This window comes from Myotis myotis, unplaced genomic scaffold, assembly GCF_014108235.1.
Source record: "Myotis myotis isolate mMyoMyo1 unplaced genomic scaffold, mMyoMyo1.p scaffold_m19_p_7, whole genome shotgun sequence".
NCBI classification, from domain to species: Eukaryota; Metazoa; Chordata; class Mammalia; order Chiroptera; family Vespertilionidae; genus Myotis; species Myotis myotis.
Genome location: NW_023416379.1, coordinates 15,558,643 through 15,575,548, shown reverse-complemented (window position 1 = coordinate 15,575,548; position 16,906 = coordinate 15,558,643). Strand labels below are relative to the sequence as shown.

The 16,906-nt window shown below is 43.7% G+C and overlaps 1 protein-coding gene across 2 annotated transcripts in view; it reads right to left on the bottom strand.

Annotated features, from left to right (window-relative positions):
* Positions 1-15,188, bottom strand: part of NKAIN2 (sodium/potassium transporting ATPase interacting 2) — a 797,410-nt gene extending 782,222 nt beyond the window's left edge. For both annotated transcript variants that reach the window (XR_004968975.1, XM_036318143.1), the window contains exon 1: positions 14,760-15,188. Coding sequence is in view for 1 of the 2 variants with exons in the window: in XM_036318143.1 (XP_036174036.1) it covers positions 14,760-14,813 (54 nt within the window). In the remaining variant the exon portion in view is untranslated. The remainder of the gene's footprint in view (positions 1-14,759) is intronic.
* Positions 15,189-16,906: the final 1,718 nt, after the last annotated feature.

Here is a 16,906-nt window from a genome sequence, read left to right as displayed (position 1 = left end):
ACATTTTTTAAAAATGGTCCATGAGCCCTAACGGGTTTGGCTCAGTGGATAGAGCCTCGGCCTGCAGACTAAGGGGTCCCAGGTTCGATTCCGGTCAAAGGCATGTACCTTGGTTGCGGGCACATGCCCAGTAGGAGGTGTGCAGGAGGCAGCTGAATCGATGTTTCTCTCTCACTGATGTTTCTAATTCTCTATCCCTCTCCCTTCCTCTCTGTAAAAAATCAATAAAATATATTTTAAAAAATAAAAATAAATAAAAATGGACCATGATGGCCCAGATTGCATAAACAGTTATTTTTCAGCAACACTGATCTTATTTTTATTAAGCTTAAATGTGATCTTATATTAAACTAGAGGACCAGTGCACAAAAATTTGTGCACTCGGGGCGAGGGGTCCCTCAGCCCAGCCTGTGCCCTCTCGCAGTCAGGGACCCCTCGGGAGATGACCACTTGCTGGCTTAGGCCTGCTCCCCAGGGGCATTGAGCCTAAGATGGCAGTCAGACATCCCTCTGGCAGCCCGGCAGTCCTTGGGGGATGCCCACTTGCCAGCGGGGAGCAGACCTTAGCACTGCTGAGAAGGCAGGAGAGGCTCCCACCACCACCGCTGTACTGGCAGCCATCAGCCTGGCTTGTGGCTAAGCAGAGCTCCTCCCATGTGAGAGCGCCCTGACCACCAGAGGGCACCTCCTGCATTGAGCATCTGCCCCCTGGTGGTCAGTGTGTGTCATAGTGACCAGTCATTCCCAGTCTTTCTGCTGTTAGGGTCAGTTTGCATAGTACCCTTTTACTATATAGGATAGAGGCCTGGGTTCACAGGTGGGGGCCAGCTGCTTTCCCCTGAAGGGTGTCCCGGATCAGGGTGGGGGTCCCGCTTGGGTGCCTGGCCAGCCTGGATGACGGGCTGATGGCTGTTTGCATCTGGTCACACCCCCTTCAGGGTGGGGGTCCCCATTGGGGTGCTGGGCCAGTCTGAGTGATGGCCTGAGGGCCGTTTTCAGGCTGGCAAGTGACTGAAGCTCCCAGCCTCTCCTTTTTTTCTTTTTTTTTTTATCCTGGGATTTATTTACCTTCTATAGCTGTCACTGGAGCTGAGAGCTGGCTTTAGCTCTGAGGCCTGGCTCCAGCTCTGAGGCCTCGCTGGCTGAAAGCAGGTATCTGGAGCTTGTTTAGCTTCTATAATTGCAACATTGTTGCATCCGGAGCTCAGAGCTGAGCTGCGGCAGGCGGGGAACCTTGGCTTCCTCCATCACCAAGGCAACCAAGCCTCATGTTTGCTTCAGCTGCTGGCTGCCGGCCGCCATCTTGGTATGCAGTTAATTTGCATATCTCACTGATTAGCCAATGGGAAGGGTAGCGAATTTATGGTTAATTACCATGTTTCTCTATTATTAGATAGGATAATGAACAGAGAACAGTAAAGCATTTTAGCTACTATCATATTAAGTACATAGTATGGCTAGTCTATATATATAAAAGCCAAGCAGCCAGAACGACAAAACAACTGGAACAACCAGTTGCTATGATGTGCACTACATTGGCCAACTGGTCCAATCAGGGCCCCAATTGCCCCAACCTCCTGTGGCCCATCCCCCTAGCTGGCCCCACCCCTGATTGGGTCCCCCACCCCGATCAGGGGCGGGGCCAGCCGGCCAACCTTCTGCACCCCCCCATGCCAGGCCTGCCCTCAATCGCCCCCTCTCCATCGGGGACTGGACAAGCAGCCAACCTCCTTCGGCCCCTCTGGTCCTCATTGGCCCCCATCAGGGCAGGACGGGCCAGCTGGCCCCCCACCTGTGCATGAATTCGTGCACTGGGCCTCTAGTAAATAAATAAAATAATAAGCCTCAGGTTGCCATTTGAACCAATTTTCACTTATAACAAGCACTAGATATTACCAGCAGATCAATTTACGATAGAAACACAGCTTGACATTTCTTTCAGTTAGATCATATCCTAATTGACAAGAAGGTGGAAACATACACTTCATTTATTCAGCACATGTCATTATGCTATTCATGGGTGGACATTTCATAAATCTCACTTGATTAAGCTGATTTAGTAATTACTTAATTTCTTCCCACTGTTTGTTAATTCATTCATTCATTTTAAAACAATCATAACAGTGCTTCAGGGTAGGAATCAACTCCTGGTTCATTACTGGAGTATCTCTGTGTCTTCTCCATCTCCCAGCACCTTAAGGCAGGGCCCTGGGCGCGCCTGGCTCTCAGCACATGGCTGGCAATGTTCCCATCCCCTGCTGCATCCAGACCACATCAGAAAGACTTTCAGAGAGAAGTGTTTTGTAAAGAAGATGTTTTAATCTCACAGAATTACTTTTCACATAGGAAGTTGACATTCCTTCTCTAAACTGAGATCCCTGCCTCTGTCAACAGCTTTGCTAACATTTATCATCCATGCATTCCTATCAAAGTTCAACATGCAACATTTTTATTCATATTATGAAAGATTAGATTAAAAGATGGGTCTAGCAACAGAAAACATGCAACAGAACACTTTTGTGTGTGAAGTGTATATCAAATTGCTATATAAATCTCAAAAAAAAACCCAACCTCATCGGGGTTTATTTCTCTCAATTTTAGGGGCAAGCTAACATTTCAGGCCATTTTGATACTTCACAAATCCATAGCATCAAAGCAGGCGCAGTCACAGGGCATCATCACAACTTCTTTCTTGTGAAACAAAGTGAAAACCAATAGTTTTTCCCTTAAGGATTAAAATAAGAGAGGCATATAAAACTGTTGTTACAAGATTTACCGTTACTAAATGTAAAGGAAACTTACGCCATGTCCCTGATTTTTAGGGCAGCTCTTTTTAAGCAAAAACAAATTGAGTCTGAGACTATCAGATGGTAAACTGGGAAAAGCACTGTCCCATACATCCAAGAGCCTGTGGAACTTCCCATGAATGATTTATATAAAACCAGAAATATGTTCTTAAGCAAACTCTTAATGAATTCACAGTCAAATTCACAGTCTTCACTAGACCATCCTTTTAAAAAATATCCATTATTTTAGGTAGAGTAGCATTACTTGCTTCTGAATTGTTAGACATTCACCAGACCCCCACTAGGCCCCCAGTCCTGTAGAGAAAGAGGGAAACTTTAATACGAGGCCAAAAGAAAAGCTAAACTTAGGTTCATAAATGCTACTGACGAGCTAGAACTTAACTACCATCCTTCAAATGAATAAATGAAACCATATTTTATGAAAGATGGAAAAAAATAAAACTTATTTTAAAAATTTAATTCCTGTTGACAAGAGTAAAAAAAACATAATCCAAGACAAAGTGCCAATATTTTAGAAAAATCATATATTACAGGTTCACTATCATCAAATTTGTGAGCCAACTTTATTTAAAAAGAAAGGAGGTAAAAGGAGACTCGGGCTCTCTACCACCTGTGTAATATCAAATTCACAAAGGTTCTCAAGCTTTCAAATATTTAGCTTGCTCACTGCTCCCAATACCTACAGTTAAACACATTCACTGACCCAATCTCGGCTCTGCACCTCAGAGTAATCAAGTGGAACAAACCAGCAGCGTTACCATAGGTAGCTAGGTAGCGAGATATTAAAGGAAAATTGGACATTGTTGAGCCTAATGGGCTGGGGCACTGAGTGGGCACATGAGCCTGTGTGCTTCACCAGGAGGCCGAAGCTTCACACAGACTCCAGGGGACTTGGCCCCCGAGACTTAATCCCTCCCAGGGGGATTAAGAACAGGAAATCTCCCCAGAAGCACTGTCCTGCCCTAGATACCAAATTGTCAGGGGAAGGGGGAGAGGTAGGCCCAGGCCCAATATAAGTCAAAATGGCACAGGGGGGAGGGGCTTGACCATAGAGGCCTGTAGGTCTAACTTGGGAAAGGGGTCACTGATCAGGGTTGGACCCATCAAGGCACATGAGATTTGGGAAGCTGGTTATTTTGTTTTTGTTTTTGTGTTTTTTAAATATATTTTCTTTATTTTTTACAGAGAGGACAGGAGAGGGATAGAGAGTTAGAAACATCCATGAGAGAGAAACATCGATCAGCTGCCTCCTGCACACCTCCCACTGGGGATGTGCCCGCAACCAAGGTACATGCCCCCGACCGGAATCGAACCTGGGACCCTTCAGTCCGCAGGCTGATGCTCTAGCCACTGAGCCAAACTGTTCAGGGCGGGAAGCTGGTTATTTTGAAAAAGCTCCTGGTCATAACCCAGGGGAACAGGGAAGAGCTTTCTCGCCAGAGCACACGCGACAATGCGGGCCTAGCAGCCAACCGGGGCACAGCCGCACAAGCTCCACAGGATAAACTTAAATATGAAACAAACTCTGCACACTGGCCTTTGTTTTGGCCTTAATGAAGGCAAGACCGGACTTTTTCAATGGCAGGCGGAGAGAGATGGGACACTGATAACCCAGGGGTCTATTTCCACCCCAATACATCTTGCCACACCACAGTCTCCCATGGGTGGGACCTTGGCATCCTTTCTTCAATCCCATGAAAGAGCCCAATTTCCATTGGCAACAGTAGGACCTGGATACACCATATACCCTAGGCCAAGCATGTCAAACTCAAAGGCTAACACGGGCCAAATAAACAAGGTTTAAGTTTATGTGGGCCGTAAAAAAACAAAAGCTTCAATTTTCCTGGAAATGTAGGTTTATTTCGATAGAGACATGCTGAATACAAAGGGCTGCAATAAATGAGTAATCATTAACATAAAATAATAGAACATTTTAATAAAAATTAATGTTTTTTCTTGAATATTAAGTTACCAGACACTGAATAACTGCACAAATTAATAAGCGTAAATGCACAAATTAATAAACGTAATGCAATTAAACCTATTTTTCTTGTTCTCCGAAAGCAAAATATTTCCTATTGTGCACACCAAACGAGTCAGTCCAAGACTAATGACGTGGCCATCGGCTGCTAGAATATTCGCTGCTGGTATTAGTGGAGAGAAATGGTGTGCCTGTGCGTAAGGCACGTAAGGGAAATGAATGCAACACAATTATAGTAATCAGTCATTAGCGAACATTGTAGTCCGTTATTAATAATCATGTATAACAGGATATTGTAAAAATTAACTTACGATATTTTTATTAAAACGTTTCTTACATACCGTCATATTGGCTGGGCTGCAAAAATATTCGTTGTGGGCCGCAGGCGGCCAGTGGGCCGGGAGTTTGACATGCTTGCTCTCGAGCATATGATTCTTATCTCACAAAGAGAATGAAGTCAGATTCCCTGCGTCATAAGGAGGAATGAATTCTGACCTCCAGGAGCAAAGCTCAAGGCCAAGGAGATGCTCAAGACCAAGACAAATTAGCACCCCCCTTCTCCAGGGGCCCAGAACACATAAATGCAGCACACCACTGGGCAATGATGCTCTCTTCTCACTGGAGCCTGGAGAAGTCCTCCCCATTTTCTCCCCAGTGCCATCAGAGACTGCCCTTTATACAAGTAATACTTAGAGAGATCTGCCTTATGTATCTCCTATGGCTAGGAGCCCATACAGATAAGGCTCACATGAGTTCCCTACCACTGAACATTTTAGACATCACATTGACTCTCCATCATTTGACACACAGCTATCAGTTAAAGGATTTGAAACACCTCCTTATTCTTTTGTGCGATTAGCATCATACAAATGCATACAAAGACTTCTGTTAACAGGAGAGATCTGATCCCGCCATTCCAAACTAAGACCCATTTGTTTTCAAAGAATGCAACATTGTTGGGGTTTTAAATGTACCACTGTTTTAGAGTGTATGCATTGATTAGAAAACAAAAGTGAGTATGAGGACTCACTCTCCACCACTGGGCCTGCAAAGGCAGGGGTTTAGGATATGCTGCTAGAAGAGTGAGTTTGGTTTTAGATGTAGGGTACAGACACTGCTCCTCATCACCGCTTTTAAAAGAAAGTGCTTCTTCAGCTGCCCTCTGCCAGGTGTTCCGAAATTCCAAACATCCTTGGAAACTTACTGCACCATGTCCTCTCCTTTGCTACATCAGCAATGGGGCTTGACTTCATATCACTGTTAAGGGTTGTGATTTTAGTGGCTGAAACATAATTTCAAGAAACTCAAGTACACATAAAAGTAACAGCCACGTATCTGAAAACCAGGTTCCCTTCATTTATTTTAACTACGTGATAATAATATTCTTAAACATCCTGATGCGTCCCTATATGTCATGTATCTGTTAAATGGGTTAAAACTTTCCACACTGAATTCTTAGGCTTCAAACATTGTTTAGATAAAAAACAGTATTAACTTTCGGGCTGTATCATTAGCCTAGAGAAAAAATTTCACTGAAAGTGTTTCTGAAAATACTAGTTCCACGGAAGATTAATAGGAGTATCAGAAAGAAAGAGGTTCCTTGGTTCATTGTAAGCACTTTGCAAGTATTTGGGGAGATAAATGGACTTAAGCAAGGGTTTCTTCAGTTTAGGACTTCCTGGAACTGCTAGTATATTTTGTGACTCTTAAGGATAAGGTAGGAGAGGGAATAAAACCTGCAGTGTTGCAAAACTTATTTAACCTCAGAGCTCACGTTTAGCAGATCATTTTGCAGAACTAGCTCCGACAGAACACAGTTTTAGAATTGCAGGCTTGAAGAGAAAGCATGCTGACTGGTTTGCAAAATCTAAGTTTAATTCCTAATGGACACTTAAAGTAGGTACCTCAGACACAGCAGTATATTGTTCTATCGATTTAAACCAACCGCACCTCGTGTTAAAATCCTTATTTATGTAGCACCCCCTCGGACAAAAATGATGGTGCGTGAAGAAAACATGTTTCTACAGGAAACTAGTCATGGCAACGAGGGGCACAGGTCAAGTGATATATCAGCATTCCAGTAACTGTTCCTACTCTGGCTAGAGGAACATTCCTGAAATATTAAACTATTAACAATTACCAAGATTTTCCAGGTATCGGCAGTACCACAACAATAAAGCCTTAAATTTGTGAAGCTCTTTCACGTCAACTTTAAGCACTGTTTTCTCCCCAGATGCTCCCAGGCGTTCCATAGGGTAAATAGGTCACGAATTACCTGCCCCACTTTTCAAATGAGGAAATGACACTCAGGAATATAAATGGCCGGAGCAAAGTCACAGTTATTCACTTGTCCAGTGTGAGAGCACTAGACTGGGCAGAGGAAAATCTGCCTTCTCACTTAGCCCAGTGCTTTTTCAGCATATTCCCACCTCTCTCTCTCTCTCTCCCCCAGGCAAAGTGAGAAGCTGTTCCAGAAATTTAGACTGAGGGGCTCGGCTAGAAAGAGAGGCAGATGAAGAAACCAATTCTGCTCCAGCATCGCCAGGCACACAGGGTATATTGGAGACACGGAATCTCTTTCAGATTTTTCTATATCGCTATTTATTGCAAAGACGCAAATGCTGTGAAAAGACCTTCTAGTTCCCTTACTTAAACTTCTGAATAGCGACCAAGCTAGAAGTCAGAAATAAGCATACTGGGTCCTAAAAAAAATGGTTTTCTTTCACATGAGCAACAAGTCAAATGAAGAAATGAGCTATTTATCTGGTTGGGTTGATGAATTTCATAAACGGGTCATGCATTCACACACCGTTAAAGAAGATCTGTGTTCTAGGCCTGGAGTTCTCAAAGTTTGGTCCCTGACAAGCATCAACAGTGCCCCTGGGAACTCATTAGAAATGCAAATTCTAGTTCTAGGCCCTCCCCTAGACCTACTGAACCAGAACTCCGGTGTGGGCCTACTGATTTGCATAGAAAAGACCTGCCAATGATTTTGACCTCAGACTCCAGTTCTAAAAGTGCTCTAGGATATTCAATGCACATTTTAAATAACCTGTACTCGCCCGGCTGGTATAGCTCAGTGGTTGAGCACTGACCCATACAACAGGAGGCCACAGGTTCTATTCCCAGTCAGGGTCAGGGCACATAACTGGGTTATGGGCTCAATCCGGGGGGGGGGGGGGGGGGGGGGGGAGGTAAGCAGGAGGCAGTTGATTTATGTCAATGTTTCTCTCTCATCAATGCTTCAATCTCTCTCTCCCTAAAAATAAATTTGAAAAAAAAACAAACGCACATTTAAATAACTTATTACTCAAAGTCATTTCCAACAATAATTTAACTAATAATCTCACCAGTAGTAGCCTGGGTGGATTTAGGATTTGGGAAATGTTTAAACAAACAAACAAAGGAAAAACAGGCAAATGACATTACTCTACATTAGCCATTCATCATGGAATGGTTTCATAAAGAACAGGAAGTTGAGAAAAATGAATACGTTTCTTCTTCCCATAGAATCTTCTCTAAGCGAACCTGAGAAGGTTTCCAAGCCATTACTGAGTAATTATTTCTCAACAGTTGGCCAGACATGCATAGAAGCTGAGTCCTTTCCCCACCCCTAACAACAGAAACACAAGCTCTCCCCAGCGATGACTGCTGTAGAGTAGAGCTTACAGGAGTGTTTTTAGGTTAGAGCGCACTCACTCAGCAAGAGGCACTGGTTCTGCCCGGGGAAGCCTCTCCTTTCATTCTCTAGTCCACTCAGCGCAGCTCATAGTCTGAAACCCAAGTGCACCAGTCAGGTTTGGACAGGAGGCTGGCCTCAGCGCCATCCCCACTGCGCAGGCTTAGTCTTGTGTTGATGACTGTGTCCATCAGGAATTAGTAGGTATATGTTGCCTATGTTAGTAAAACAAACGTAAGCTACATGATACAGGTTTATGTTACATGGAAAGGATGCAGAGTAGCTCAGTGGCACAAACTCAAGTCTGTCTCCAAGTCGAACAAACCTGGATTTAAACGTAAGCTCTCCCACTCACTTACTAAGAGGGAAACTTAAGAAAGTCCCTTAAACTTCCAAAGCCTCCGTTTCTTCCTCTGTAAAATGGGGGTATTGATATCTATTACCTATCTCATAGGATTGTTAGAAAGAAATCAATGAAAATGACATATATTGAGCATTTAGCCCAGAACAAGCCTCCAATAAATTCCAACAGTTTTCATTATTAAGTACTTGGCAAAACTGGATTTTTAAAGCATGGCAAACTTTAAAAATACAAAATTTTTTTAAAAAAAAACACTATTTTTTCAAAGTGCATATAAAAGTTAATCAATTTGTAAGTTTTCAAAGTGTTTTTAAAGGGGTCAAATTTAGCATGTGATCCATAATTTAAAAGGTACGATTTGTTAGCATTAAAAGTCACACTAACTCTACTCCAGGTTGAAAAATAAGGTCTATAGCTTGCATTAGATTAAAAGTTACAATTATTTCTATCAGTTAAACCCAGAGCCTGTTTTAGGGGTTAAGCAAAAGGAAAACACTGCTTTCAAGAACATGGCGCAAGTAATGCCTTTACATAGTAAGAGCTTTCAAATGAAACACACCAGAAATATTAAAAGAAGAGAAACCAGTTTGTTAATTTCATTTTATACCCTGCCTGGACAAAGAAAACAATATAAATGCCTTCATAACATTTAAATGTCCTTCACTTTCTTGGGGTTGGTAAGAACACTGTTATTCCCACCCTACTGAAATGAAGTATGCATAGACACAGTACTTGTTTCTATTGTTGTTAAGGGGGGAAAAGAATCCTAGATAAACATCACATCTTGGTGACCTATGTATTTTACTATATGGACAATAAACACTAATAAGTTTCTATGGGAGACAAAGGGCACCAAAATTGGAAGAGTTTTTTATCTAGAAGAAAAAAAAAAGACTAGAAATATTTCTCCTGCATGTGTGTTTGATTTCTGACATTACATTTTTAAGGCATGGATATGGGGTAATTTCCATTATTAGCAATATTTGTCTCAAAGCTACTTTTGAAAAATTACACTGAGCTGCTTGAAAGTCTACTAAATAACTGAAATACAGCCTTTGAAATTTTAGCCATTAGTAGTATATATAAATATTTAATGCAATGGATGCCATGATGTTAATATTTTTATATACAGTATAAATGTAGAAATATTAAAATGTGCTTCTGTCTCAGATTTTATTTGGGGGGGGGGGAGAGAGAGAAAGAGAGAAAGAGAGAGAGAGAGAGAGAGAGAGAGAGAGAGAGAGAGAGAGAATGCCATTCTGAAATTCTTGACTTGGCAAGAGGAGACTCTGACCCCAAAGTAAAGCCGCATCCGAGGGAAGGAGGTGGGAGTGCGCGTCTGCATTCCCGGGCCACTGCCCACACACGGGCCCCCGGCCAGAGCTGACTCTGGCATTCTGCACGGGAAACGCTGCCCATCCAAGGCTTTATTTTATTGGAGAAAGAGGGACATCTCTGCACAGACTGGCTATTTGAAACTTCGGGTGTATGAGGAAAAAAGCTGCCACTCCGTGTGTGAACCAAGGAAGAGGGCAGGACCCTGAAAGAAGTTTCTACATCTTTCTTGGTAAACATTAGAGGAGAGTAGCGCTAAATGATGATGAAAGAATACACACACACACACACACACACACACACACACACACACACGTGTGTGTGTGTGTCAAAATGTTGGGGTGCAAATATAGACAATGTCTAAAAAGAAGAAAGTAAGTTTACAACTTAGCAAACTCTTAGCATCCATTTACACTATATGTTTCTGAAATATTACCTGGAAAGTTTTAGTCTTCTCCAGGAATCAGATTTGATTGACGACCTCAAGATTGGATTATCAATGATATCGGAATCTAAAATGTTTAATTCTCTGAGCAGGAGTGTTTGACAGGTAAAATTCTGCACTTGCAGAGAACTTCCAATCTTGTGAAAAGTATCCTAGGAAAAGCGTAACATCCCGCCTGCACTTTCCGAGGTACTGCTTTATCTTCTAACACGTAACTAAAAGGCATGTAAGTGTGAACACTGCACAAAGTCACGACTGACACCACTAAGATACTCCATGGTTATAATAAGTTTGTTTCTCTGTAGTCCATCTATGTACTCATGGCATTCTCTAATAAATGTGTACCCCTGAAAGTGCTTAGTGACAGTGTAGGAGAAAGCAACTGATCATTCTTAATTAAGTTTCAAACGTGCTTCTTCACACAGCTGCACACGCATGTGTACTAGCCCAATTGTTAGTTGCACCTGCTCCAAGTTAGCCATATTTCATAGAGCACAGGCGAGAATGACATTTCCAAGTGTTAATCTGTTGAATGTAAATCTGTGCTTTCTTTCAATAGTTTAGGACTCACGCTTTGTGCCACAGAGGAGCCCCGTGTATACAATGGGGGCGATTTTGAATTTCCTTACTAGAAAACAAAGCTGTCTTTGACATCTAAAGTAAGTTATATTCTTCCATATTATTACTGAGTGATATTTTTCAATATTTATATAAAGGATTCTTTCATTCAACCAAACATTTTTTAAAGCTGAAACTTTTTTCAAACTGGTACAAGTTGCAAATAAGACTTTAAATCAGTGGTTCTCAACCTTCCGGCCCTTTAAATACATGTTGTGACCCAACCATAAGATTACTTTCGTGGCTACTTCATAACTGTAATGTTGCTACTGTTATGAATCGTAATGTAAATATCTGATATGCAGGATGGTCTTAGGCGACCCCTGTGAAAGGGTCGTTCGACCGCCAAAGGGATCACGACCCATAGGTTGAGAACTGCTGCTTTAAATTGTTCTTATCCTGCACCCGCTATATCCACCCCTTCAAATGCCATGATGATTTTTGTTACTCCCTTAAATCTTCAGTTTCTGAGCATTAAGAACAGCAATGATAAGAGGAAAATTACCTTCTTGAGATTATGAGCTTAAACTCCAGATTCTGCACGTGCAGTAAATCAGTTTCCAGAGATCACAGCCCTTTGGGTAGGAAACACCTAAAACCTGAAGTTGGAGTAACTATATAGCTCAGAGAGCCATGAAATGAACATTTTGTATTATATCTCTGTTGTATGAAATTCCAATCTCTTGTTTTATAACCTGATTTTTAAAAGAATGTATATTTATTCACACTTGTATTCTGCCAAGCATTAAATTAAAGGCATGTTTAACGAATTAAAAGCAACTACATAGAATCTTGACAGATAACTGTCTCTGCAGGGTTAGTCTCTGTCCTTCACTTGTTAAAAAAGTGACAAATGAGGTTCCCGTTTCCACAACACCAAAAGCTACCTCGTTTGCTACTAAGATAATTGCAAGTTTATGTAAACATAAATATTTCTTTAAGTCTAATGAAAATATACTCTACTTACAGAATTGGAGGTAAATGTTTTCAGAAACGTAAAGTTACTTAAGAAAGAAATTCAATAAAGTTCCTATCTTAGACTATCACGGTCTTCAATTAATTTTTACAAACTAAAATTTTTCTGTACAGCTACAAAAAGACTACATCCAAATGTTCTAAGAACCCACACTAGACACTTTAGAAGTAAACAAAACTAAGTGAACTTTTGTGTCAGTCAGTGGTACATGAGTCATAACTTATTCTGGAAACCTGGCTACTTATAAAACAATCTTTACTCAAAATAGCTCAAAGATACAAAAAGTTTTACAGATCTATCAAGAGCAAAGGAAAATATATACACCCACCTAATTTTTTTGTTGTTCAGGGCTTTGCAACTATTAACTTGCAAAATAATTATTTTATTTAAAATGAAATATTATATTCCTAAGAAGCAACAATTACCAGAAATCTCTGCAGTCCTTTAAATGTGACCACCCCTCCCTATCAAGCCAATGGGATATTCTTCCTCCTTTGTTTTTTGTTCTGCATCTGCATGAACATGGCTGCTAATTATATTATCCTGGTAGCACATAAGTCTGAATGGGGAAAAAAAATCTCATGATCCTTACTGAGCATAAAATATTTCTTGGGATTCAAATATGTATACTTGCTTAGATTGAGCACTCATATGTTGCAGCAAATTCTATTTTGTTAGAGAACTTAGCTCTGATCAGAATTTCTGTTTCATTCGTGATGTAGCACCTTTCCTAAAACCCACTGCATGTAGGCATGCATAGGAACGCGCGCGCACACACACACACACGCACACGCACACGCACACATAAACCTTGAGCCTTATCCTTCTACTTTGTGTATTCAGCTTCCCTATTTGCATATTTATGTTTTTCTTAAATTGTTTAAGTTCTTGAAGAGTTTGTAGTCACTCAAAACACCATATAGATCTAATGCCTACATTTGCCATAATAAAGCTCTACTATGTTAAATGGTTAAAGTTAAATCATATTTTTAAAACTGAAATTTAAAAGAGTATAAGAATGATATTTCCCACCCACTCATTCTCAGTTTTATGCTTTTACACAATGAATAAGCAAATGTTTTCTTTTCCAACTCATATATGAATATAAAAATGTTTTGAAAATGTTTATGCAATTTGGTATACTTAGCCTAATGTAGTTTAACAAAGTAAGCTCTCTTATTGTTCTGATCAGCTTTATCATTAAGACTAAAAATCCTTTAATTTAAAACATAAATTAATGTGTGGTAGAAAAAAAATAAAGTGGTTTATACATCATCAAGAAAATATTACATTCTTAAAATTATATTGATATGTCTATCTTCTTTTTCTTAATTCACAGGTCGAAATATATGTCATAAGATAACTCTCCTGGAAAAGATAAACATCCTGAGATAATACACAAGAAAAAGAACTATTCAGCTAAATACTGAACAAAACAATAACAGCAACCACCACTCATGACAACTGATAACAAAGAAGAACACTTAAGGAATTCTATCAGTTTCATTAGCAAATCCTTGCTCTTCTGAATACTTTACTGATTGGACTCTCAGAAATTTCCGTCAGTCTTGTCCTTTCAGCCTTTCTTTACGAAACAGTTGTTCGAAACGTAAGTGGCTATTCAGATTAATATATACTTTCCAGGGAAAGCTATTTTATAACAGGAGCGAGCAAGTACCTCCTAGTTCAAATTAACCACTTACAGTGGTCTATTTTTCACCTCTAAAGTATTTTCAGCCCCTCTTTCTGTTGCCCTTAGGAAATTTAAATTCAGAGACATGGCACTTCCATTATTGGCACCTTGCCTCTTTAAAACTGAACAACGTTCCTCAAGAAGTAGTACATATAATTCTCCACCCTATAGGATCAAACAATAGTATCTATTTCAGGAGCAATTACATGCATAATGTAAGAGAATATTTCTTCCTTAGAACTGTTTGCAATAATTGTGATTTGAAGGCTACTGGTCCGGTCATTGGCAATGGTGTTGCTAAGTTCATCTAAGTAATTCTCTTCAATCTACATACTTTTAAAACTCAATGTGGCTTCCAGATCAAGCCACTTTAACGATGCCATCTGCCCTACATAGTGGTTTGTTACAGCATTACACTTATAAGACAATATATTCCGTGAAAAATAACACGTCAATGAAGAAACAAAGATACTGCAAAAATAAGCGTATAGAAGTAAAAAAAAAAAAAAAAAAATCCACATTTCTCTGTTACCTGTATTACATGTGACGAACACGTTATTACAGTCATGGGAATGCAAAGCATAAAAGAACAACAGCTAATCTTGCTTTGCTTAAATTAAAGACAAGTTTAACCCGCACCCGCCAAACTGTCTTCCGAGGGACAGCAATAGGTGGGGGGTGGAAGGCTCACCCCTGTACCACACCGCGCGTCTCCCTGAAATCATCTTAAATATAGACAATATATGTCACCTTTTCTCTTTTACTTTTTCTCCCATTCTCATCCACTGCAGACCCAATACTGACCCCCCCTGCCCACTAGCTCAGAGGCGCGTTACAGGAGAAGAGGACCCAAGTGCCACTTACCAGTTGCATGCCACAGATAAAGATCAGCGTGCACCTGCCATTGCAATAACCCATGGTTTCCGAGACCCCTGCCACAGCCAGACTGTCCCGCGTCGGCCACCGTCGAGCCCCCACTTTATCCAATCAGATCGCCGGGAAGGACAGGCAGACCTGCCGAGGGCTCGGGGGCTCCGGGCTGCCGCTGCCAGCGTCCTGGGAACGGACAGGCATTAGGACCTGCAGGCGCCGCGGCGGCGGCCGCTCCAGCCGCGCCCGCCGCACATACCTTCACTCGCTCGGTGCGCACGCCGCGCCGCGGGCAACGCCGCCCGTGGAGACGCGCCCGGGGCCCGCAGGGGCAGCAGCAGTGGCCTCGCCGCGCCGCCGCGCCCACGGGCATCTGGCCGCGAAGTTGCGCCCGCGCCCGCCCGCCCGACGCGCGCCAGCCACGCGCTCCCCGCCCGCCGGCTCCGGGGGCGGCTGCCCGCCTCCCTGCGCCGCGCGGCTCCGGGGCGCCCGGATCTGCGGGGCCAATGGGGAGGGGGCGGGGGCGCGGCGCGGGCCGGGAGGGGGCGTCCGGGATCCGCGGTCCCGGGCGGCGGCGGCGGCGGCGGCTGCTGCGCGCAGTGATGCGGGATCCGCGCCGCGTCCTGCAGCCGCGCGTCTCGCCGCGGCGCGGCCCCTCCCCTCGCCCAGATGTTAATCCTCCTCCAACGGAGCCTTCAGCCGCGCCCCGCGCCCCTCCCTGGGCGTCAACTTCTTCCAGCCCGGCCGGCCTGCGCGCGGGGGCCGCGGGGTCTGTGCGAGAAGGAGCGGCGCAGAGGCGGCTGGGGTCCGAGGGGCGAGGAGTCCGCGCGGCATGGCCGTGACTTGCTGGGCTGGTGAAGGTCCTGCGCCCGCCACGAGCCTGGAGCACTATAAGCAAGCGAGGTGTGAGAGCGTGTGTGTGTGTGTGTGTGTGTGTGTGTGTGTGTGTGTGTGTGTGTGTGTGTGTGTGTGTGTTTGGGGGAGAAGGGACAAAGCGAAGGGTTAGCGAAGGGAACGGGGTAATGACATGGGGGTGCGGCCCCAGCATCCCGCCCGTCCGGGAAACCTGCGTGGGGCAAGTGCGAGCCCAGGAGGAGAGGGGCGCCGCCAGCTGCCTGGCACGGGCTCCGAGGAGCTGCGAGGCCGGTGCGGGGAGAGTTGCGGGGCAGGCGCCGCTCCGGGAAAGGGAGCCGGTCGCTGCGGGAGTTGTTAGGGAAATTGGGAACCGGAGGGAGTAGAGACGCAATCAGAGTTGCAGTTGCTGCTGCAAACGGTTGTTGGTTTGCACTCAAGGAAGGAAAGGATCGGAAACCGCGTCAGCACTCCAGCCCTTGGGCCTGAAACCCCGTCCGGCGGGGTGAGGATTCCTGGAGGTCGAGGCTGCCCCGCGCGCTGGGGAGCGCCGGCCCGGAGCTGTGCGGCGGCTCCGGTGACCTGCGGGGACGCGCGGGGAGCCCGCTGCTGCCACCTGCGGGCCGAAACCTGAAGAGCGGAGCAGACTGTCCCAGGTGGCGGCCCCTAGGGCCTGAGTCTTCAGGATGCAAGGGTCCTGTTTCCTTTGTAGCACCAGGCAGCTAGCATTCCCGATTAACTGTCCCAGGAAGTGAGGATCTGCTAGGGTACCGAGTCATTGGAATGAGGTGCAAGACTGATAAGAAATGAGAAAGGTTCGGGAAACTCACAAGTTATCTTCCCGGTTCCCAAATGATTGCTAACTTTGAATAGATATTAACAGTGCATCAGAGTAACCAAACCTAAAGAAATGGAATAGGACTTAGGGACCCGCCCCCCCCCCCCCCCCCCCCCCCTCCGTCTCCAGAAGCCCGGGACTGAATTTTCAGAAATTTTTTGTCAACCATAGAGAATCAAAAAGGAATTTGATTTGTTAAATTTATGCAACGCGAATATTTTACTATAATGAGAATGCCTACTCTTACGCTCTTTTTTAAAAATCTATTTTTATTGATTTCAGAGACGGAGAGGGAGAGAGAAACATCAATGATGAGAGGGGATTATTGGTTGGCTGCCTCCTGCACACCCCACACCGGGGACTGAGCCACTAACCCATGCATTCCTTGACTGGACTCTAACCCTAGATGGACCCTTCAGTCCCCAGGCCAGCACTCTATCCACTGAACCAA